We start from the raw sequence: 22,816 nt of genomic DNA on the forward strand, positions 1-22,816 counted from the left end.
GTGGTCTCTCCACGAGGCCGGGCCGCTTCCAGTTGTAACCTGAGGTTATATATTCGGTCACTTGCTACTGCACCTTCTGCCCCAGCAGAACCTGACTGGGAAAGATGAGGGTGTGGGTGGCACTGCACAAAACACTAAACCACAATCAAATTCTCAAGTCCAAAGTCTCTGTGACTGGACCCAGGCTCATCCTTCATTTACGATGGGAGCCCTACCTCTATCATCCTTAGCACTCCTAATTTTACCAAAATTAATTCTTACATTAGTTCTCAAATCAGAAGTCACCCGATGCCCCCCCACCCCCACCCCACTGAGTGACCTGTTAATTCTCTGGAGGAATTTTCTTCCCCTCCCATCCTGCTACCAGAAAACAATACAGAAAGGGGAAGTTGCTATAAGAAAAAGTGGGGGGAGGGGGAGAGAGGAGAATGGTGTTCTCTCAACAACTTCTCTAAGAAGCATCCCAAAACATTAACTATGGTTTTTTAAATTATAAAAGTAGTACAGCTTTTTTTTGGAAAGCCTAACCTGTCCTGGTGTTTTAATTCATAGCAGTAATAATGATGATGTGGATGATGATGTGGTATTCAAAAGTGCTGGTTATGTGTGAAGCATTATACTAGGCCCTGGAGTAGTTAGAAGGAGATTAGGTTGACCTTCCCTTGTCCCACATAGGGCCCGGGCTAAGAGCAAGGGAAAAACAGGTACTGAACCTCCATTTTACAGATGAAGAAACTGAGGCACAGAAACGACTCACTCAAGATCACAAGTGAAAAAGCGGGGGAGCCGGGACTAGAACCTACGTCCCCTGACTCCCAAGCCCATGCTCTCTTCACCTGTGGCTCAGTGGAAAGAGCACGGGCTTTGGAGTCAGAGGTCATGGGTTCAAATCCCAGCTCCGCCACTTGTCAGCTGTGTGACTTTGGGCAAGTCACTTAACTTCTCTGGGCCTCAGTTCCCTCATCTGGAAAATGGGGATTAAGACTGTGAGGCCCCCCAACCTGATCACCTTGTAACCTCCCCAGCGCTTAGAACAGTGCTTTGCACATAGTAAGCACTTAATAAATGCCTTCATTTTTATTATTATTATTCATTAAGCCACCATGCTTTCAGAGTGTTTACAGTTGAACTGCTACACCCAGTACTCATAGATCAGGAATTCCATGCTTCCCTCCCGCCCCCCCCCCTTCCTTCCCTTATCCATTTCTACATTTCCTATCCTCAAACCCCCAGAGCAAGAGTCCTCTACGCTTTTGAGTCAGCACAAAACTCAAACCCAGGTGGACTCAGGCCAGCCCCTTGGAGATTCCTGATCCAGGTGGAGAGGTTGCCGGAGTAATGATACAGAAGGAGTTGGAAGGTTTAAAAAAAAAACCAAAAAAACCCAACAGCTATTTAGACATCCTTGCATTCTGCAGTGTCATCCCTCCCCATCTAGAAACACAGTTCCAGCTACTTCCACTTCGGTGCCAAGCACTTCCAGTTTGGCCGCCCATTCCTGGCTCGCCCGAGGTTTTCAGCCCATTCAAGACCTCAAGAAGATTCCTGGGTATTCACCAGACAAGTGCTGTGAAATGACCTTACTCACACACCCTATCCAAACCATTTATGGACCCACCTTAGAATTGATTGCCACATGGCCAGAAGACCCACAAACACATATGTGCAAGGAAAGTAGTAAAAAATCATCTCTGCAGGCCAGGTCAGTCAGGTTAACAGAAAAATCAAGTGTGGGACTAAGTGAAGACCTCATTTTGTTGGACCTGGGTAGAGCCCCATGACATTGCCCTGGGCGCATCTATTAGGAATATTCTGCCAACATCTTCCAGAATGTTTGCCCTTTTGTTGGGAAACTGTTCATACACAGGGGACCCTCACGAGAATAAAAAAGGCACTTAAACACACACCCCTGATCAGACAATGGGCACACGCACACAACCACTTCTGACCTCGTCATGCTAAATGTTCAGACAGATGCAGAGTTGGAAGGACATTCTCTAATTTTGCAGTCCCATTCTATTAAAAATGTGTAGCAAACACACATATTCTGGTAGATGAGTGCACAACAGAACCATAAATGCCCTGCAAATACCAACTGCCAGAACGGTACAATCCAAGTCACTATCCAAGCCAACGCTTTAGATTCAAGGCGAGCTAAAGTAGGAGTAATACAGTGCACATAAAAACTAAAATGAAAAATGTTCACGTCTAACGATAGTGGCATTTGGTTAGTGTTTACTAAGCAAATGGACCGGAAGGAATCATACAAAGGTAAAGAATTGGAGCTGCTATTCATTTTTTGGAAAACAGTAGGGTACGCAGGAGGGTGAGCTTCCCTGTCTTCCAACTTGGACAGGAGCTAATTGTTTGTTCACTTTAAAATGGCTACTGCTGTTTTAAAGTACAGCAGTGTGGCCTAGTGAAGAGAGGACAGGCTGAGGAGTCGAAGGGCCTGCGTCTAGTCCCGGCCCCGCCACTTGTCTACCGTGAGACCTCGAGCGAGTCGCTGAACTGTCCCTCAGTTACCACATCTATAAAATGGGGCTTAAGACTAGGAGCCCTCCGTGGGACAGGGCCGGTGTCCAACTTGTACCTACCCCAGCGCATAGTACATGTACCTGGTAATAACAGTAATAATGGCATTTATTAAGCATTTACTATGTGCCAAGCACTGTTCTAAGCACTGGAAAGGTTACAAGGTAACTGTACATGGTAAGCTCTCAACAAATGCCATAAGAAAGAGCTATAATGAATCCACTTGGTTGTAGCTGCCATTACCCCATACCAGGTGGCCTCTTGAGAAAAAGGGCAGCCAGGATTTGAAAAAAGCAACAATAAGCATAAAAAAATGGAATCTGCACACCTCTGTAGGTGTGTCTGGAGTCCTAGAGTATTTCAAGAGGAGATAGCCACTTGTTTAGTAACTGAAAAGAGAGGGCAGGCCCAGCTGCTAAAAGGACCAACTCATTTATGGCTCCCAAAGTTATAATAGTAATAATAATGGTATGTGCCAAGCACTGTTCTAAGCCCTGGGGTTAGACAGAAGGTCCTCAAATTGGACAGTCCCTGTCCCTCGTGGGACTCACGATATGAGTCTGGAATATGAGTCTAAATCCGCATATTACAGATGAGGTAGCTGAGGCACAGAGAAGTGGAGTGACTTGCCCAAGGTCGCACAGCAGACCAGCAGCGGAGCTGGGATGAAAATCCAGGTCCTTCTGGCTCCCAAGCCTCTGCTCTATTCACTATACTGCATTGCTTCTCAGCCAGGGCACTACGACATATGTAAGATATGGACAACGCTTAACAAGTTTGATTGTAAAGATCCTCCCACAGATAAGTTTCAGAATCTGCCCCTGTCCATTTTTGTGGGACAGTAACTTGACTCCACAAGTTTTTGGAAGTTTTTTATTTAATTCTCAAGTCAGTTGACCCCCTACTGCTCAGAGTACCAGAATGAAAGCACACTCGGGTCTGGCAGAAAGCTAGTTTTCGCTCCACATATTTTGAATAGAACACAATAGCAATATTAGGCAACACTTTCCAACAATGCAGGGCTACCTAGATACAACGCAACGCAGCACCAGAAGAAACTGTAGCTCATGTACAGAATGGCTACAGAATGGGAACTACAACACAAGGCTTCCTCCGAATGGGGTCCTGAAAGAACGCGGTACCCACGATGCAGAACTGGGTGTTCCGTTGAATGTGTTGGATTCACGGAAAGAGGAAATCACAAAAACTGCAAATGGATTAGTTATTTGTACAGCTCAGGAGCTAGAAAACCAGTTACAAGGAGTCAGCTACACATATATAAGACACTGATGTTGATATTTTAGTCCTCACCATCATCATCATCATCATCAATCGTATTTACTGAGCACTTACTGTGTGCAGAGCACTGTACTAAGCGCTTGGGAAGTACAAGTTGGCAACATATAGAGACAGTCCCTACCCAACAGTGGGCTCACAGTCTAAAAGGCACTCAATCACCTTGTCCGCTCCTATCGGGCCTCACTCATTTCCTACTATAACCGAGCCCATTCGCTTTGCCCCTCTAACGCCAATTTACTTACTGTACCTCATTCTCATCTATCTTAACGTCAACTCCTCGCCCGCACCCTGCCACTGGTCTGCAACTCCCTCCCTCTTTTATTTTCGACAGACCACCACTCTTCCCACTTTCCAAGCCTTATTAAAAAAATCACATCTCATTTCAGGAGGCCTTCCCGAACTAAAGCTCTCATTTCCCCTACTCCCTCTCCCTTCTGCATCACCCTTGCAGTCAGATTTGTAACCTTTATTCACCCCTCCCTCAGCCCCCTCTCCACTGTAAGCTTGTTGTGGGCAGGGAACGTATCTAATAATAATAATAATAATAATGGCATTTATTAAGCACTTACTATGTGCAAAGCACTGTTCTAAGCGCTGGGGAGGTTACAAGGTGATCAGGTTGTCCCACGGTGGGGGGGGGGGGGAGGCTCACAGTCTTAATCCCCATTTTACAGATGAGGGAACTGAGGTACAGAGAAGTGAAGTGACTTGCCCAAGGTCACACAGCAGACATGTGGCGGAGTCAGGATTCGAACCCATGACCTCTGACTCCAAAGCCCGGGCTCTTTCCACTGAGCCACACTGCTTATCTAGTAACTGTTAGACCTTATTCTACCAACAGCTTACTCTGCCCACAGTAAGTGTTCCATAAATATAACTGATTGATTTCCAAGGGATCCATAGTGTGCTAAGTATCGTGTACGTGGAGGAGACATAGAATTTTATGATACTCTCCTAGATTATGAGGATGTAGGTATTTTGAGCACTCAAAGACTACGTTGCACACTTCTAGGGTTCCCCATTCTCAGCAACCCCACACTATAGACTGGAATTCTGATGAAAAGATCCAGTTCAAAGAAGAAAAAACAAATGTCCCTAATAAAATCACTTCAAAATGAGAACAAGGTTTTAGTTTAACTGGTTATCATTTTGGAATCACTTCTTCAGCTCTCAAATTTGAGCTCTCTCCCTTCTCTCTCCTCCCTCCTGCCACAGTCACCCCAGATCCAAAGAAGCTGTGACGGGCTCGGGGTGGATTCAGTCCTGTTGGGCACCACTTAGGGATGAGACGGACATTTAGCTTGATCTGTCTACACACAAATTGGCCCGTCTCCTACTTCTACTTCCTTCAATTTCTTGATTCTGCTTCCTGCTCATGCTCTTTCTCCCTCATTAGATACAGAACTAATGAGAAACGGCAGAAGCCAAGTAGAAAGAGCCCAGGCCTGGGGCAACTTCTCTGTACCTCAGTTACCCCATCTGGAAAATGGGGATTGAATTCTCATTCAACTTAGACTCTGAGCCCCATGAGGGACTGTGCTCAACCTGAGTACAGTGCCTAGAGCTGAGTAAGCACTTGGGTACCATAAAAAAAAAAACTTATGAAAGAACAGGCTCATTAATGTCACACTAAACACGATCAGCCTGACAAAAATTTTCTGGATAATCAGGACATCAGGTGATGTCAAAAAAAAAAAGACAGGAAAATTCGTACTTTAGTCTGTCCCCTCTCTTTATGCCCAAGGACAGATGGATAATTAAACAACAGTACTGAGTGAACTCCTACTGCACGCAGAACAATGCACTAAACACTTGGGCGAGTACAATAAAGTTAGGAGACAATCCCAGCCCCTCAAGGAGCTCAGTTGCGCAAGTTACAGCTAAGGCGCCATCTGAAAATCTTTATTTTCCCACTATCAATTTGAAGTTGCTTAAAATTGCACTGGAAGAGAATGCTGGGTTTAATTAAAACATACTTAGAAAGCTACGTTACCAGAAATATTTTGCTTCGAGCACAAAGAGACAGTAACCCAGGCAATGAACACTGGCTAGCATTCACATTATTTTTGTGGTCACGCACGGAAATGGACCTTTTTTGCTGAAGACTGCTTTTCTTACAATAATTTATGTGACGCTTACAGTTGCAAAACTTGAATTATCCACAGAATCATTTCACCACAACTATTACTACTCCCAAGCAGCGCGGCTCAGAGGAAAGAGCACGGGCTTTGGAGTCGGAGATCATGGGTTCAAACCCCGGCTCCGCCAATTGTCAGCTGTGTGACTTTGGGCAAGTCACTTCACTTCTCTGGGCCTCAGTTACCTCATCTGTAAAATGGGGATTAAGACTGTGAGCCCCACATGGGACAACCTGATCGCCTTGTAACCTCCCCAGTGCTTAGAACAGTGCTTTGCACATAGTAAACGCTTAATAAATGCTATTATTATTATAAAGAGCATGGGCCTTGGAGTCGGGGGTCATGGGTTTGAATCCCGGCTCCGCCACCTGTCTGCTGTGTGACCTTGGGCAAGTCACTTAACTTCTCTGGGCCTCAGTTCCCTCATCTGGAAAATGGGTATTAAGACTGTGAGCCCCACGTGGGACAACTTGATCACCTCGCATCTCCCCCCAGCGCTTAGAACAGTGCTCTGCACAAAGTAAGCGCTTAACAAATGCCATCATTATTATTATTACACCAAAAGGTATTCCAAAATAGTCCTGGGGGGACAGGGGAAACCCTACCAAGAAAACTCTTTTAAGTTTTCTGCCTGGTACATACTACAGTAGTCCCTTGGTATTTGCAGACAGTGTGTAAGCTGCTTTGCCTACTTGTTGAACCCCTACTGACTGTGGCATGGGGAAGTTAAGTGACTTACCCAAAGTCCCACAGCAGACAAGTACTGGGGCTGGGATTACAGCCCAGGTCCTGCTAGCTTCCAGGCCCATCCGCTATCTAATCAAAATAATTCTGGTATTTAAGCGCTTCCTTTATACTACTGTACTGAGTGCTGAGGTAGATACAAGATAATAAGGATAATAATAATGATGATGGTATTTGTCAAGCGCTTACTCTAATGGCTGCCGGGTGGGTTTGAGCCCAGTTGGGTAGGGACCTTCTCTCTATGTCGCCGATTTGTACTTCCCAAGCGCTTAGTACAGTGCTCTGCACACAGTAAGCACTCAGGATAGCCATGGCGTGGTGACGTGCACTGACCCCGGCTCTACCTGCAGCCCTTCTGTGGTGACTTGGGGGGTGTCAGCCCTCACCACGCTGTCTTTGGACATCCACGGCGCCCAGCCCTTGACCAAAGGCCAGGATGACTGCTGAGTTACAAATTTTCTCGTGCCCAAGCGCAACAGGGAGCAAACAAAATTCATCACTCCACCCCCTTGAGGAATATTTCTCTAGCCAGTCTTCTGCTAGTACCAAGGGACTGAAGTAAGTTTTGTTAACCAATTTTCAGTATTAATGAGACGCATGGCCCCTAATCTACAGTGAAATACCTCACAGGGGAAAAAGTATGTCTGGGTCGACAGAATCGGTTTAGCATCTACTGTGAAAAGGCACTGAACTAGGTGCTTGGATTTCGGGGGACAAGACTAAACTATGGCACTTTGCACCTTCTCAAAACCCTTGCCCCCACCCTTTTTCCCTCCCTAACAGCCATCTTCAACTGTTTACTCTCAGATGGCTTCTTCCCCATCGCTTTTCCATTCCTATGTCTCCCCATCCTAAAAAAAACCCAAAAAAAAACAAAAAAACAAGCAAACAAAAAACGGCTCACTTGACCCCTCGGCTCCCTCCAATTATCACCCCATCTCCTTCCTACAATTCCTCTCCAAACTTCTTGAGCAAGTTGTCTCCACACGCTGTCTAAAATTCCTCTCCTCCAATTCCCTCCTCACCCCGCTTCGATCTGGCTTCCGTCCCCTTCGCTCCCCAGAAACACCCTCTCAAAGGTCACCAATGATTTCCTTCTTGCTAAATCCAACGGCCTCTACTCCACCCTAATCCTCCTCAACCTCTCGGCTGCCTTCGACACTATCGACGACCATCTTCTCCTGGAAACCTGTATACATATATATATATATATATGTTTGTACGTATTTATTACTCTATTTATTTATTTATTTTATTTGTACATATTTATTCTATTTATTTTATTAATATGTCTTGTTTTGTTGTCTGTCTCCCCCTTCTACACTGTGAGCCCGCTGTTGGGTAGGGACCATCTCTATATGTTGCCCACTTGTACTTCCCAAGCGCTTAGTACAGTGCTCTGCACACAGTAAGCACTCAATACGATTGAATGAATGAATGAATGAAACATTATCCAACCTCAGCTTCACTGACACTGTCTCCTTCACGGGCTCCTCCTCTGCCTCCCACCCCCTAATTGAGGAAGGGGGGAGGGGTCCCCACAAGGCTTAGTTCTGGGTCCCCTTCTACTCTCCATCTACACCTACTCTCTTGGAGAACTCACTCACTCCCATGGCTTCAACTACCACCTCTATGCAGGTGACACCCAAGTCTCTTATCTCCAGCCCTAATCTCTCTTTCTCTCTCTCTCTCTCTCTGCAGTCTCCAATTTCCTCTGGCCTTCAAGACATTTCTACTTGGATGTCCTCCCATCTCCTCAAGCTTAACACATTCAAAAACAGAACTCTTTATCTTCCCCCCCAAACCCTGTCCTCCCGGACTTTCCCAACACCAACAGATGGCACCACCATCCCTCCTGTCTCTCAAGCACTTAACCTTGGAATTATCCTTGACTCCTCTCTCAATTCAACCGTATTTATTGAGCGCTTACCGTGTGCAGAGCACCGCACTAAACGCTTGGGAGAGTATAATGCAACAAAAAACAGACACATTCCCTGCCCACGAGTTTAGTAGTCTCATTCAACCCACATATTCAGGCCATCACTAAATCCTGTCAGTTCCTTCTTCACATCACTAAACCCCACCCTTTCCTTTTCATCCAAACTACTACCACTAATCTAATCTAATCTAATCTAATCACTTACCCCTATCCCACCTCGATTACTCAATCAGCCTCCTTGCTGACCTCCCAGTCTCCTGTCTCTCCCCACTCCAGCCCATACTTTCTTAAAAAAATGTTCAGGACCTGTTTCCATGCTCCTCAAGGAACTCCAGTGGTTGCCCATCCATCTCCACATCAAACTCCTCACCATTGGCTTTAAAGAACTCAATCGCCTTGGCCCCCTCCTATTCATTCATTCATATTTATTGAGCACTTACTATGTGCAGAGCACTGTACTAAGTGCTTGGAAAGTACAATACAGCAAATAAAGAGAGACAATCCCTGCCTTGCTATTCTCCTACTGTCTCTCCCCACTTAAATCTATACTTCATGCTGCTGCCCGGATCATCTTTGTGCAGAAACACTCTGGGCATGTTACTCCCCTCGTCAAAAATCTCCAGTGGCTACCAATCACCCTCCTCAAATCCAACAATTACTCCTCCCCCCTTTCAACGCCTTAATGAAGACATCTCCGCCAAGAGGCCTTCCCTGCCTAAGCCACTCCTTTCCTCTTCTCTCACTCCCTTTCATTCATTCAATCGTATTTATTGAGCGCTTACTGTGTGCAGAGCACTCTACTAAGCACTTGGGAAGTACAAGTTCCCTTGTGCATCACCCTGACTTGCTCCATTTATTCAGCACCCCCTCCCAGACCCACAGCACTTAAAAAAAAATCAGTCATTTATTTACTTTTATTGGTTTGTCTCTCCTTCCCCTACCCCCCAGACTAAGCTCCAGACTAAATCCCCCCCAATCAATCAATCGTATTTATTGAGCGCTTACTGTGTGCAGAGCACTGTACTAAGCGCTTGGGAAGTACAAGTTGGCAACATATAGAGACAGTCGCTCATTGTGGGCAGGGAGCGTGAGTGCTTATTGTTACACTGTACTCTTCCAAGCACTTTGTACAGTACTCTGCACACAGTAAGCGCTCAATAAATGCGACAATGAATGAATGAACTTTATTCTGCCAATGAAATGTGAATGTAGCACATTAAACTTGAAAAATTCTCAAATTAAAGAAATCAGTGGAACAAAGCAAAGAAATAAGGATAGTACCAAAAGCACTTGGGAGAGTACCACGGACACATTCTCTGCCCACAGTGAACTTAAGAGTCTAGAGGGGGAGACAGACGTGAATATAATGTCAGTGATAGAGACCCAGGAATCTCCGGGTTGGGGATTGGGGCCATAGATTCCATAAGCTGCTTCGGGGCGTTGTGGGTTCGAGTCAGGACAGAAATTCATTCATTCAATCGTATTTATTGAGCACTTACTGTGCGCTGAGCACTGTACTAAGACAAAACGCCCGGTTCCACAGTTCTTGGGACTATGTCACTTACATTTCTGTTAAACGGAAAATGATTATGCACATCTGGATCTAAAGTGGACCTGATAATCGCATACCTTCTCAAAGAAGGCACATTAAGTACTGGGCAGAAGGCCCTGCTTTTTAGGGTCCGCATTTGTCCAGACTGCCCCAAAGGCTGAACCAAGCCTAGGTTAAGCATTTTGAAAGTGCCAGACTTTTGTGTATGAATACAATTACCCATGTGCCTCAACATCTCCATTCTCCAAAAGATGGATTAGGAAGGTGAAGAATCTTGAGAGATGTGCAATACCCTCATTTCAGTTGCCATACACGTGCCCACTAAGCAATCTGGGTAAAATGTTGTGAGGAAATATGGGAACACTGGTCCAACAACATCAACCTGTTTAAAAACAGCACGGGCCATTGTGTTGGCAGAAACCACAGGTGCGCGCAATGCCCAGCAATGACTACGACCCCCTGAGTTTTCCTTCATGGGAGATTTGGCAAGAACCCAACTCCCACATAACAGGCAAACCTAATAATAATAATAATGGCATTTATTAAGCGCTTACTATGTGCAAATCAATCGTATTTATTGAACGCTTACTGTGTGCAGAGCACTGTACTAAGCGCTTGGGAAGCACAAGTTGGCAACATATAGAGACAGTCCCTACCCAACAGTAGGCTCACAGTCTAAAAGGGGGAGACAGAGAACAAAACCAAACATACTAATAAAATAAATAGAATAGATAGGTACAAGTAAAATAAATAAATAAATAAGTAGAGTAATAAATATGTACAAACATATATACAGGTGCTGTAGGGAAGGGAAAGAGGTAACATGGGGGGACGGAGAGGGGGGAGAGGAAGGAAGGGGCTCAGTATGGGAAGGCCTCCTGGAGGAGGCGAGCTCTCAGTAGGGCCTTGAAGGGAGGAAGAGAGCTAGCTTGGCGATGTAGATGTGCAAAGCACTGTTCTAAGCGCTGGGGAGGTTACAAGGTGATCAGGTTGTCCCACAGGGGGCTTCACAGTCTTAATCCCCATTTTCCAGATGAGGTACCTGAAGCCCAGAGAAGTTAAGTGACTTGCCCAAAGTCACACAGCTGACATTGGCAGAGCCGGGATTTGAACCCATGAACTCTTGACTCCAATGCCCATGCTCTTTCCACTGAGCCATGCTGCTTCCCTGTCTACTGTAAGTATTTTTAAAAATGTATTTCAATCAGCATAGGTACGTATCGGATCGACAAAACAAGAATATTGGGTGGAAGAGGCTACTACTAACATTAACATAAATCACACGGCACGATTTCTAATATTTAGGGTCATTCCTACGGCTAATAGCCTGAAAAAGCCACAAGGTTCTATTTAAAGATGAGGTTTATTATTACTACTGCATTTGTTAAGCACTTACTATGTGCTAGGCACTGTTCCAAGGGCTGGGGTAAATACAAACGTTCACAACCATCATTCTGCAAACGTCACAAACACAGTAAGCGCTCAATAAACACGACTGAATGAATTCGAGTAATATTAAGACTGTAGGCCCTGGGCGGCTTCAAAATTTTGAAGCTTCTCTAGTCATTTTCCAACTGAAAGCTAAAAGAAAAAGAAATCTTGTTTCAGACTTCAAACGGCTTCCTGCTGAATGGTCAAGGGTAGAGTAGGGGGGAGAGAGAGGGAGGGAAGGGATGTAGGGAGGGATCAGAGTAGGAGGAAGAGGGGAGACAAGACCAGTAGGAGAGTAGATTGCCACAGTGCAAGGCACACAGTAAGCGCTGAACAGATACCGTCATCCTCACAGATTACTAACCCCAAATCCGTATCAAAGTTACGAGTGCCACGGCCTTGTAAAATGCAGTCTGAAGGAAACGAACGCCGCACGCCACCCTCGCTGAGCGTTAGGCCTGTTTACAGAAAAGGGGGACGGGGCAAATAAAACAGTCTTGCTGAGCTAAGAAAGAGAGGTTCCTTCCAGGCATCAATCACCACACTTTTGGACTGCGGTGCTCTGCCCCGAACTCTTGTCATTATCTTGCAAACTGGGCTACCAAAGGATGAAGAGCCGCGGTCTCACTCTTCAGGGCATCAACCCTCCTGCAATTTAGGAAGTAAAAACTGATGGAGGACAAAGGCCAAACTGACTTTTTTGGGGGGCTTGTGGATCCCCAGAGTTTTACCGTCCCCCCGGAAAGCGCTCAGAACAGTGCTTTGCACATAGTAAGCGCTTAATAAATGCCATTATTATTATTATTATAAAGGCTGGTGGGGGCCGAGGGAAGGCCCTACCCACTGAGCCACCTGCCTTGGGCTGCCAGAGGGAAAACGGGGGGCAGACGGGGGCGGAGGGGGGAACTTACTTTAGATGGGCATCCCTCGGTGGGGAACAAAAGTGACAAGATACACAAGGGTTTATCTAACTTATTTTGTGGGGCAATGGGGAGGGGGAGAAAATACTGGTCTGCTGTGTGACCTTGGGCAAATTACTTCACTTCTCTGCGCCTCGCTTACCTCACCTGTAAAATGGGCATTCAGACTGTAAGCCCCATGTGGAACAGCCTGATTAGCTTGTATTTCCTCTAGCGCTTAGAACAGCGCTTGGCACGTAGCAAGCTGCTTGACGAATACCATCATTATTGTTATTAACAAATACCATCATGCCATCATTATTGCTATTAACAAATACCACCATTATAATAATGAGGGGCAGAATTCAAAGCTCATTTCCCTGGGCCTGAAATGGAAATTCGCGCCTGTCGCTTTGTCCTGTCCAACTGCAATTGTATTTTATTCCTCTTTTTACTTTATTTTACTTTTTTCTGGGAGGGGGTAGGACTTTTGAGGAAGCAAGCCATTACGAAAACCCCTGCGGGTTGAACAACCCCGCCTGGGCCTCCTTCCCTGCCGGTGAACTGGCGATGGGCAGGGATGGCCTTTTATGACTGTACTGCCCTCCCCGAGGCGCTCAGTACAGTGCCCTGCCTGCAATGAGCGCTTGATAAATAGGCCTGAATAAATGACTAATTCATCGCGAGGCCCGGCGGGGAAAGCCCGCCCGCCTACTACCCGGCTTCCACAACGCCCTCCATTCATTCACTCACTCAATCGTATTTATTGAGCGCTTCCTGTGTGCAGAGCACTGTACTAGGCGCTTGGAAAGTACAATTTGGCCAACAGAGAGAGACCATTCCTGCCCCACAACGGGCTCACAGTCTAGAGAAGCAGCGTGGATCGGTGGGAAAGAGCCCGGGCTTTGGAGTCAGAGGTCATGGGTTCAAATCCTGGCTCCGCCGATTGTCAGCTGCGTGACTTTGGGCAAGTCGCTTCTCTTCTCTGGGCCTCAGTCACCTCATCTGTAAAATGGGGATTAAGACTGCGAGCCCCACGTGGGACAACCTGATCATCTTGTAACCTCCCCAACGCTTAGAGCAGTGCTTTGCACATAGTAAGCGCTTAATAAATGCCATCATCATTATTATTAAAGGGGGGGGGACAGACGGCAAAACAGAACAAGTAGACAGACGTAAATACCATCGGAATAAATAGAATTATAGCTATATACACATCATTAATGAAATAAATAGAGTGATAAATATGTACAAATCCTACACCAGTGCTGTGGGGCAGGGAGGGGGGGCGATGAGGAGGGTGAGAGGAGGAGAAATGATGATGATAATAATAATAATAAAAACAATAATCATAATAATAATGGTATTTTTCATGCGCTTACTACGTTCCAAGCACTGTTCTAAGCACTGGAGTGGATACAGGCAAACCGGGTTGGACACAGTCCCTGTCCCCCATGGGGTTCCTAGTCTCAATCCCCATTTTACAGATGAGGGAACTGAGGCCCAGAGCGGTGAGGTGACTTGCCCAAGGTCACACAGCAGAAAAGTGGTGGAGGCGGGATTCAATCAATCAATCAATCGTATTTATTGAGCGCTTACTGCATGCAGAGCACTGCACTAAGCGCTTGGGAAGTACAAGTTGCCAACATAACCCCTGAACTCGTGAGTCGCAGGCCCGGGCTCGGTCTGGGAAGGCCTCCTGGAGGAGGTGAGCTCTCCATCCCGGGAGGGAGGAGAAGGGGGTGGGAACAGGAACAAAAAAATTGTGTTTTCTGGGGTGTGGGCGGGGGGAGAAGTGAGGTCCCGAAGGGGCAGGCCCCGGGCCCGGCCGGGGGATACAGTAAGCGCTCCATAAATAAGACTACTAATGAAGGCATTTGTTAAGCGCTTACTATGTGCCAAGCACTGTTCTAAGCACTGGGGGAGATACAAGGTGATCAGGTTGTTCCACATGGTGCTAACGCTTTTAATCCCCATTTTACAGATGAGGTGACTGAGGCCCAGATAATAATAATAATAATAATTTTGGTACCTAAGCGCTTCCTATATGCCAAGCCCCGTTATAAGCGCTGGGGAGGATACAAGGTGATCCCACGTGGGGCTCACAGCCTTCATCCCCATTTTACAGGTGAGGGAATTGAGGACCGGAAAATAATAATAATGATGGGATTGGTTAAGTGCTTACTATGCGCCAAGTACTGTGCTAAACGCTGGGGTGCATACAAGGTGATCAGGTTGTCCCACGTGGGGCTCCCAGGCTTCGTCCCCATTTTACAGATGAGGTCACTGAGGCCCAGAGAATAAATAATAATCACGGGATTTGTTGAGTGCTAAGTACTGTTCTAAGCGCTGGTGGGGGGGGGGGGATACAAGGTGATCAGGTTGCCCCACGTGGGGCTCACAGTCTGAATCCCCATTTTACTGATGAAGTGACTGAGGCCCACAGAATAATAATGATAATAATGGTATTTGTTTAGCGTTTACTAGGGGCCAAGCACTGTTCTAAGCGCTGGGGGGGGGGATGGGGATACATGGTGATCAGGTTGTCCCACGGGGGGCTCAGTCTTCATCCCCATTTTATAGATGAGGTCACTGAGGCCCACAGAATAGTAATAATAATGGGATTTGTTAAGCACTTACTAGGTGCTAAGCACCATTCTAAGTGCTGGGGTGGTGGGGGGGGGATACAAGGTGATCAGGTTGTCCCAAGGCGGGGCTCCCGGGCTTCATCCCCATTTTACAGATGAGGTCAATGAGGCCCAGCGAATAGTAATAATAATGGGATTTGTTAAGCGCTTACTAGGTGCTAAGCACCGTTCTAAGCACTGGGGGAGGATACAAAGTGATCGGGCTGTCACACAGGGGGGCTCCCGGGCTTCATCCCCATTTTACAGATGACGTCAATGAGGCCCAGCGAATAGTAATGATAATGGGATTTGTTTAAGCGCTTACTAGGTGCTAAGCACCGTTCTAAGAGCTGGGGGTGGGAGGGTGGATACAAGGTGATCAGGTTGCCCCACGGGGGGTTCACTCAATCTCCATTTTACAGATGAGGTGACTGAGGCCCACAGAATAATAATAATAATAATGGTATTTGTTAAGTGCTTACTAGGGGCCAAGCACTGTTCTAAGAGCTGGGGGGGGGGGATACAAGATGATCAGGTTGTCCCATGGGGGGGGTTTCCCGGGCTTCATCCCCGTTTTACAGATGAGGTCAATGAGGCCTAGCGAATAATAGTAATAACAATGGTATTTGTTAAGCGCTTACTATGGGCCAAGCACTGTTCTAAGCGCTGGGGGGGGGGGGTACAAAGTGATCAGGTTGTCCCACGTGGGGCTCACAGTCTTAATCCCCATTTTACAGATGAGGTGACTGAGGCCCAGCGAATAATAATAGGATTTGTTAAGAGCTTACTATGGGCCAAGCACTGTTCTAAGCGCTGGGGGAGGATACAAGGTGATCAGGTTGTCCCACGGGGGCGGGGGGGCTCCCGGGCTTCATTCCCATTTTACAGATGAGGCGACTGAGGCCCATCGAATAATAATAATAATAATGACGGGCCTGGGCGAGGACACCCCTGGGAACCCGTCCCGGGGGTGAGATGGGGGCGATGGGACTGGCTCTCTCCGTTGCCCAACTGGCCTCTACTCACTCACAATTGCCAGCTGGGTGACTTTGGGCAAGCCACTTCGCTTCTCTGGGCCTCAGTCCCCTCATCTGTAAAATGGGGATGAAGACGGGGAGCCCCCCCCCGTGGGCCAACCTGCTCACCTTGTAACGTCCCCGGCGCTTAGAACAGCGCTTTGCACATAGTAAGCGCTTAATAAATGCCGTCATTAGTAGAGAAGCAGCGTGACGCAGTGGAAAGAGCCCGGGCTTTGGAGTCAGAGGTCATGGGTTCCAATCCCGGCTCCACCAACTGTCAGCCGCGTGACTTCTCTGGGCCTCAGTTACCTCATCTGTAAAATGGGGATTAAGACTGTGAGCCCCCCGTGGGACAACCTGATCACCCTGAATCCACCCCCCCTGCGCTTAGCACAGTGATTGGCCCCTAGTAAGCGCTTAACAAATACCATTATTATTATTCTGTGGGCCTCAGTCACCTCATCTGTAAAATGGAGATGAAGACTGTGAGCCCCCCCATGGGACAACCTGATCACCTTGTATCCCCCCCAGCGCTTACAACAGTGCTTGGCCCCTAGTAAGCACTTAACAAATACCATTATTATTACTATTTGCTGGGCCTCAGTGACCTCATCTGTAAAATGGGGATTCACTCATTCATTCAATCAATCGTATTTATTGAGCGCTTACTGTGTGCAGAGCACTGTACTAAGCGCTTGGGAAGGACAAGTTGGCAACATATAGAGATGGTTCCTACCCAACAGCTGGCTCACAGTCTAGAAGGGGGAGACAGAGAACAAAACAGAACATGTTAACAAAATAAACTAAATATGTACAAATAAAATACAGATAGGATAGATAGATAGATAGATAGATAGATAGAGCCCAGGAGCCCCACGTGGGACAACCTGATCACCTTGTATCCCCCCAGCGCTTAGAACAGTCCTTGGCACATAGTAAGCGCTTAATAAATGCCATTATTATTATAGTTATCCACCCAGCAATTAGAACAGCGCTTTGCACATAGTAACCGCTTAACAAATACTATTATGATTACTATTCGTTGGGCCTCAGTGACCTCTTCTGTAAAATGGGGATGAAGCCCACCTTGTATCCCCCCCCCCAGCGCTTAGAACAGTGCTTGGCCCATAGCAAGCGCTTAACAAATACCATTATGATTACTATTCGCTGGGCCTCAGTGACCTCATCTGTAAAATGGAGATGAAGCCCGGGAGCCCCACGTGGGGCAACTGATCACCTTGTGCCCCCCTCAGCGCTTAGAACAGTGCTTGGCACATAGTAAGCGCTTAATAAATGCCATCATTATTATTATAGTTATCCCCCAGCGCTTATAACAGTGCTTTGCACATAGTAAGCGCTTAATAAATGCCATTATTAGTTATCCCCCCCAGCGCTTAGAACAGTGCTTTGCACATAGTAAGCGCTTAACAAATACCATTATTATAACTATTGGCTAGGCCTCAGTGACCTCATCTGTAAAATGGGGATGAAGCCCGGAAGCTCCCCGTCAGACAAGCTGATCATCCTGTATCCCCCCCAACCAGTGCTTAGAACAGTGCTTTGCACAGAGTAAGCACTTAATAAATGCCATTATTATTATTATTATAGTTATCCCCCCAGCGCTTAGAACAGTGCTTGACCGCTAGTAAGCGCTTAACAAATACCATTATGATTACTATTTGTTGGGCCTCAGTGACCTCAGCTGTAAAATGGGGATGAAGCCCGGGAGCTCCCTGTGGGACAACCTGATCACCTTGTATCCCCCACAGTGCTTAGAACCGTGCTTGGCCTATAGTAAGCGCTTAATAAATACCATTATTATCATAGTTATCCCCTCCCCCGGCGCTTAGAACGGCACTTTGCACATAGTAAGTGCTTAATAAATGCCATTATGATGATTATTATAGTCATCCCCCCCAGCGCTTAGAACAGTGCTTGGCACATAGTAAGCGCTTAATAAATGCCATCACTATTATTATCACTATAGTTATCCCCCAGCGCTTAATAAATGCCATTATTATTATTATTATTATAGTCATCTCCCCCAGTGCTTAGAACAGTGCTTGGCACATAGTAAGCGCTTAATAAATGCCATTATTGTTGTTATTATAGTTATCCCCCCAGTGCTTAGAACGGCGCTTGGCACATAGTAAGCGCTTAATAAATGCCATTATTGTTGTTATTATAGTTATCCCCCCAGCGCTTAGAACAGCGCTTGGCACATAGTAAGTGCTTAATAAATGCCACTATTATTATTTAGTCAGTCCACGGGCTTGGGTGAGCGGTTCCGGCGCGGAGCGCTGTACTGAGCGTTGGGGCGGACAGAGGAGGCCCGGGGCTGCGGGGGGGTGAGCGGATCATGTGTGCGGAGTGCCGCGCTAAGCGTTGGTGATGATGGCATTTATTGAGCGCTTACTATGTGCCAAACACTGTTCTAAGCGGCGGGGAGCTTACAAGGTGATCAGGTTGTCCCACGGGGGGGGCTCACAGTCTTCATCCCCATTTTCCAGATGAGGTCACTGAAGGCCCAGAGAAGTGAAGTGACTTGCCCAAAGTCACCCAGCTGACAAGTGGCGGAGCCGGGATTCGAACCCACCACCTCCGACTCCAAAGCCCGGGCTCTTTCCACTGCGCCACGCTGCTTCCCGACGCTGCAAAGTCCTCCGCGTTGGGGCGGGCGGAGGGGAGCAGGGGCTCCGCGGGGCTGAGGGGAGGGCGAACGGATCCCGCGCGCGGAGCGCTGCCAAGCGCTTAGTACAGTGCTCTGCGCACAGTAAGCGCTCAATAAATACGATTGATTGATTGATTGATTGGGAGCAGGGGCTGAGGGGAGGGGGGTGAGCCGGTCCCGCGCGCGCGGAGCGCCGCGCTAAGCGTTGTGGTGGCCGGAAGAGGCCCGGGGCTGAGGGGGGAGTCCGGCCGGCACGCGGAGCGCCGCGCTAAGCGTTGGAGCGACTGGAAGAGGCCTGAATCAATCAATCAATCAATTGTATTTATTGAGCGCTTACTGTGTGCAGAGCACTGGACTAAGCGCTTGGGAAGTCCAAGTTGTCAACATCTAGAGACGGTCCCTACCCAACAGTGGGCTCACCGTCTAGAAGGGGGAGACAGGCGACAAAACCAAAGATACTAACAAAATAAAATAAATAGACTGGATATACACAAAATGAATAAATAAATAAGTAAAGAGTAATAAATACGCACAAACAACATATATACGTATATACAGGTGCTGTGGGGAAGGGAAGGAGGTAAGATGGGGGGGATGGAGAGGGGGACGAGGGGGAGAGGAAGGAAGGGGCTCAGTCTGGGAAGGCCTCCTGGAGGAGGTGAGCTCTCATCATCATCACCAATCGTATTTATTGAGCTCTTACTGTGTGCAGAGCACTGTACTAAGCATTTGGGAAGTCCAAGTTGTCAACATATAGAGACGGTCCCTACCCATCAGCGGGCTCACAGTCTAGAAGGGGAAGACAGGGAACAAAACCAAACATACTAACAAAATAAAATAAATAGAATAGATAGGTAGAACTAAAATAAATAAGTAGAGTAATAAATACGTACAAACATATATACATATACACAGGTGCTGTGGGGAAGGGAAGGAGGTAAGACGGGGGAGATGGAGAGGGGGACGAGGGGGAGAGGAAGGAAGGGGCTCAGTGTGGGAAGGCCTCCTGGAGGAGGTGAGCTCTCAGTAGGGCCTTGAAGGGAGGAAGAGAGCTAGCTTGGCGGAGGGGCAGAGGGATTGGGGGCATTCCAGGCCCGGGGGTCGACGGCGGGACAGGAAGGCCGAGTAGGTGTGAGTCCCTTCCTTCCCCTCCCCCTCGTCCCCCTCTCCATCCCCCCCATCTTACCTCCTTCCCTTCCCCACAGCACCTGTATATATGCATATGTGATTATACGTATTTATGACTCTATTTATTTACTTATTTTACTTGTACAGATCTATTTATTTTATTTTGTTAGTATGTTTGGTTTTGTTCTCCGTCTCCCCCTTTTAGACTGTGAGCCCACTGTTGGGTAGGGACCGTCTCTATCTGTTGCCAACTTGCACTTCCCAAGCGCTTAGCACAGTGCTCTGCACACAGTAAGCGCTCGATAAATACGGTTGATTGATTGGGAGCAGGAGCTGAGGAAAGGGGGGTGAGCGTTGGGGCGGACAGCGCCGCGCTAAGCGTTGGGGCGACTGGAAGAGGCCTAGAAGGGGGGAAGGGGAAGAGTTCAGCCCTTGATTCTGGGCCTGGCCGCCGTCTCTTTCAGGGCCACACGGCCGCCGTTTAGCTATCAAACCGGACAGTGACTAATAAATCATAATAAAAGATAAATAATGGCATTTATTAAGCGCTTACTCTGTGCAAAGCACTGTTCCGAGCACTGAGGAGGTTACAAGGTGATCAGGTTGTCCCAAGGGGCTCACGGTCTTAATCCCCATTTCTCAGATGAGGGAACTGAGGCCCAGAGAAGTGAAGTGACTGGCCCAGAGTCACTTTGTACATATTTATTACTCTATTTATTTTACCTGTACCTATCTATTCTATTTATTTTATCTTGTCAGTATGTTTGGTTTTGTTGTCTGTCTCCCCCTTCTAGACTGTGAGCCCACGGTTGGGTAGGGACCGTCTCTATATGTTGCCAACGGGTACTTCCCAAGCGCTTAGCACAGTGCTCTGCACACAGTTAGCGCTCAATAAATACGATTGATGATGATGATGATGATGAGGGGAGAGTCCGGCCGGGGCGCGGAGCGCTGCGCTAAACGTTGGGGCCAATGGAAGAGGCCTGAAGGGGGGGGGAAGGGGAGTGGGGCCCGCGCGCGCAGCGCTGCGCTAAACGTTGGGGCCAATGGAAGAGGCCTGAAGGGGGGAAGGGGAGCGAGGCCCGAGCGCGCGGAGCGCTGCGCTAAACGTTGGGAAGAATGGAAGAGGCCTGAAGGGGGGGAGGGGAGCGAGGCCCGAGCGCGCAGCGCTGCGCTAAACGTTGTGTCGGGCGGAGGAGAGCAGGGGGGAGGAGAAATACGTCCCGCGCGCGGAGCGCTGCCAAGCGCTCAGTACAGTGCTCCGCGCACAGTAAGCGCTCAATAAGTACGATTGATGATGATGATGATGATGATGATGATGATGAGGGGAGAGTCCGGCCGGGGCGCGGAGCGCTGCGCTAAACGTTGGGGCCAATGGAAGAGGCCTGAAGGGGGGGAAGGGGAGCGAGGCCCGCGCGCGCAGCGCTGCGCTAAACGTTGGGGCCAATGGAAGAGGCCTGCTGAGAGCTTCAAGGCCCTGCTGAGAGCTCACCTCCTCCAGGAGGCCTTCCCAGACTGAGCCCCTTCTTTCCTCTCCCCCTCGTCCCCCTCTCCATCCCCCCACCTTAGCTCCTTCCCTTCCCCACAGCACCTGTATATATGTATATATGGTTGTACATATTTATTACTCTATTTATTTTACTTGTACATTTCTATCCTACTTATTTTATTTTGTTGGTATGTTTGGTTCTGTTCTCTGTCTCCCCCTTTTAGACTGTGAGCCCACTGTTGGGTAGGGACTGTCTCTATGTGATGCCAATTTGTACTTCCCAAGCGCTTAGTACAGTGCTCTGCACATAGTAAGCGCTCAATAAATGCGATTGATTGATTGATTGATTGATTGAAGGGGGGAAGGGGAAAGAGGCCCGCGCGCGCGGAGCGCTGCGCTAAGCGCTGTGTCGGGCGGAGGGGAGCAGAGGCTGAGGGGGGAAGGGGAGCGAGGCCCGCGCGCGGAGCGCTGCGCTAAACGTTGGGAAGAATGGAAGAGGCCTGAAGGGGGGGAGGGGAGCGAGGCCCGCGCGCGCGGAGCGCTGCGCTAAACGTTGGGGCGGCCGGAGGAGAGCAGGGGGGAGGAGAAATGCGTCCCGCGCGCGGAGCGCTGCCAAGCGCTCAGTACAGTGCTCCGCGCACAGTAAGCGCTCAATAAATACGATTCGTTGATTGGCTGGGAGCAGGGGCTGAGGGGAGTGAGCGGGTCCCAAGCGCGGAGCGCCGCGCTAAACGTTGGGGCGACTGGAAGAGGCCTGAAGGGGGGGAAGGGGAGCGAGGCCCGCGCGCGCGGAGCGCCGCGCTGAGCGTTGGGGCGACTGGAAGAGGCCTGAAGGGGGGAAGGGGAGCGAGGCCCGCGCGCGCGCGCGCAGCGCTACGCGTTGGGGCGTCCGGAAGAGACCAAAGGCCGAGGGGGGGGAGCCCGGCCTGCGCGCGCAGCGCCGCGCTAACCGCTGTGGCGGCCGGAAGAGACCAAGGGCTGAGGCGGGGGGGGGGGGGGGGTGCGAGGCAATCGGGCGCAGCGCTGCGCTGAGCGTTGGGTCGGGCTGAGGGGGGCACAGACTTACAACGGCATCGTCGCCGGCGTCCGCTGGCCGTCACTGCTCCCCTCGCCGCCGCCCGGATGGCCGCCGCAACGCCTCCGCCTCCGTGGGCATGATCCGTCCCTCCGACGGGGGTCCGCTGGCGCCCCCGGGGCCGGGCCGCCGGGCCCCCGGACCCCGCCGCCTCCTCCGCCGCCGCCGCCGCCGCTTCAGCCGCTGCTCCGCCCGGCCGCGCCGCCCAACATGGCGCCCGCCCGCCGCCACGGCAACCTTCTAGAACCGCGCCCGCCCCCGCGCGCCGCC

General features: G+C 48.9%; 1 protein-coding gene across 4 annotated transcripts in view; it reads right to left on the bottom strand.

Moving 5' to 3' along the window:
• The window catches only part of PAPOLA (poly(A) polymerase alpha), a 114,633-nt gene extending 92,019 nt beyond the window's left edge, over window positions 1–22,614 (bottom strand). For all 4 annotated transcript variants that reach the window (XM_038766112.1, XM_038766000.1, XM_038765993.1 and 1 more), the window contains exon 1: window positions 22,538–22,614. In XM_038766112.1, coding sequence (XP_038622040.1) covers window positions 22,538–22,545 — 8 coding nt within the window. In that variant the 5' untranslated portion in view covers window positions 22,546–22,614. The remainder of the gene's footprint in view (window positions 1–22,537) is intronic.
• Window positions 22,615–22,816: the final 202 nt, after the last annotated feature.

Source organism: Tachyglossus aculeatus, chromosome 1, assembly GCF_015852505.1.
Source record: "Tachyglossus aculeatus isolate mTacAcu1 chromosome 1, mTacAcu1.pri, whole genome shotgun sequence".
In the NCBI taxonomy this organism is placed as follows: Eukaryota; Metazoa; Chordata; class Mammalia; order Monotremata; family Tachyglossidae; genus Tachyglossus; species Tachyglossus aculeatus.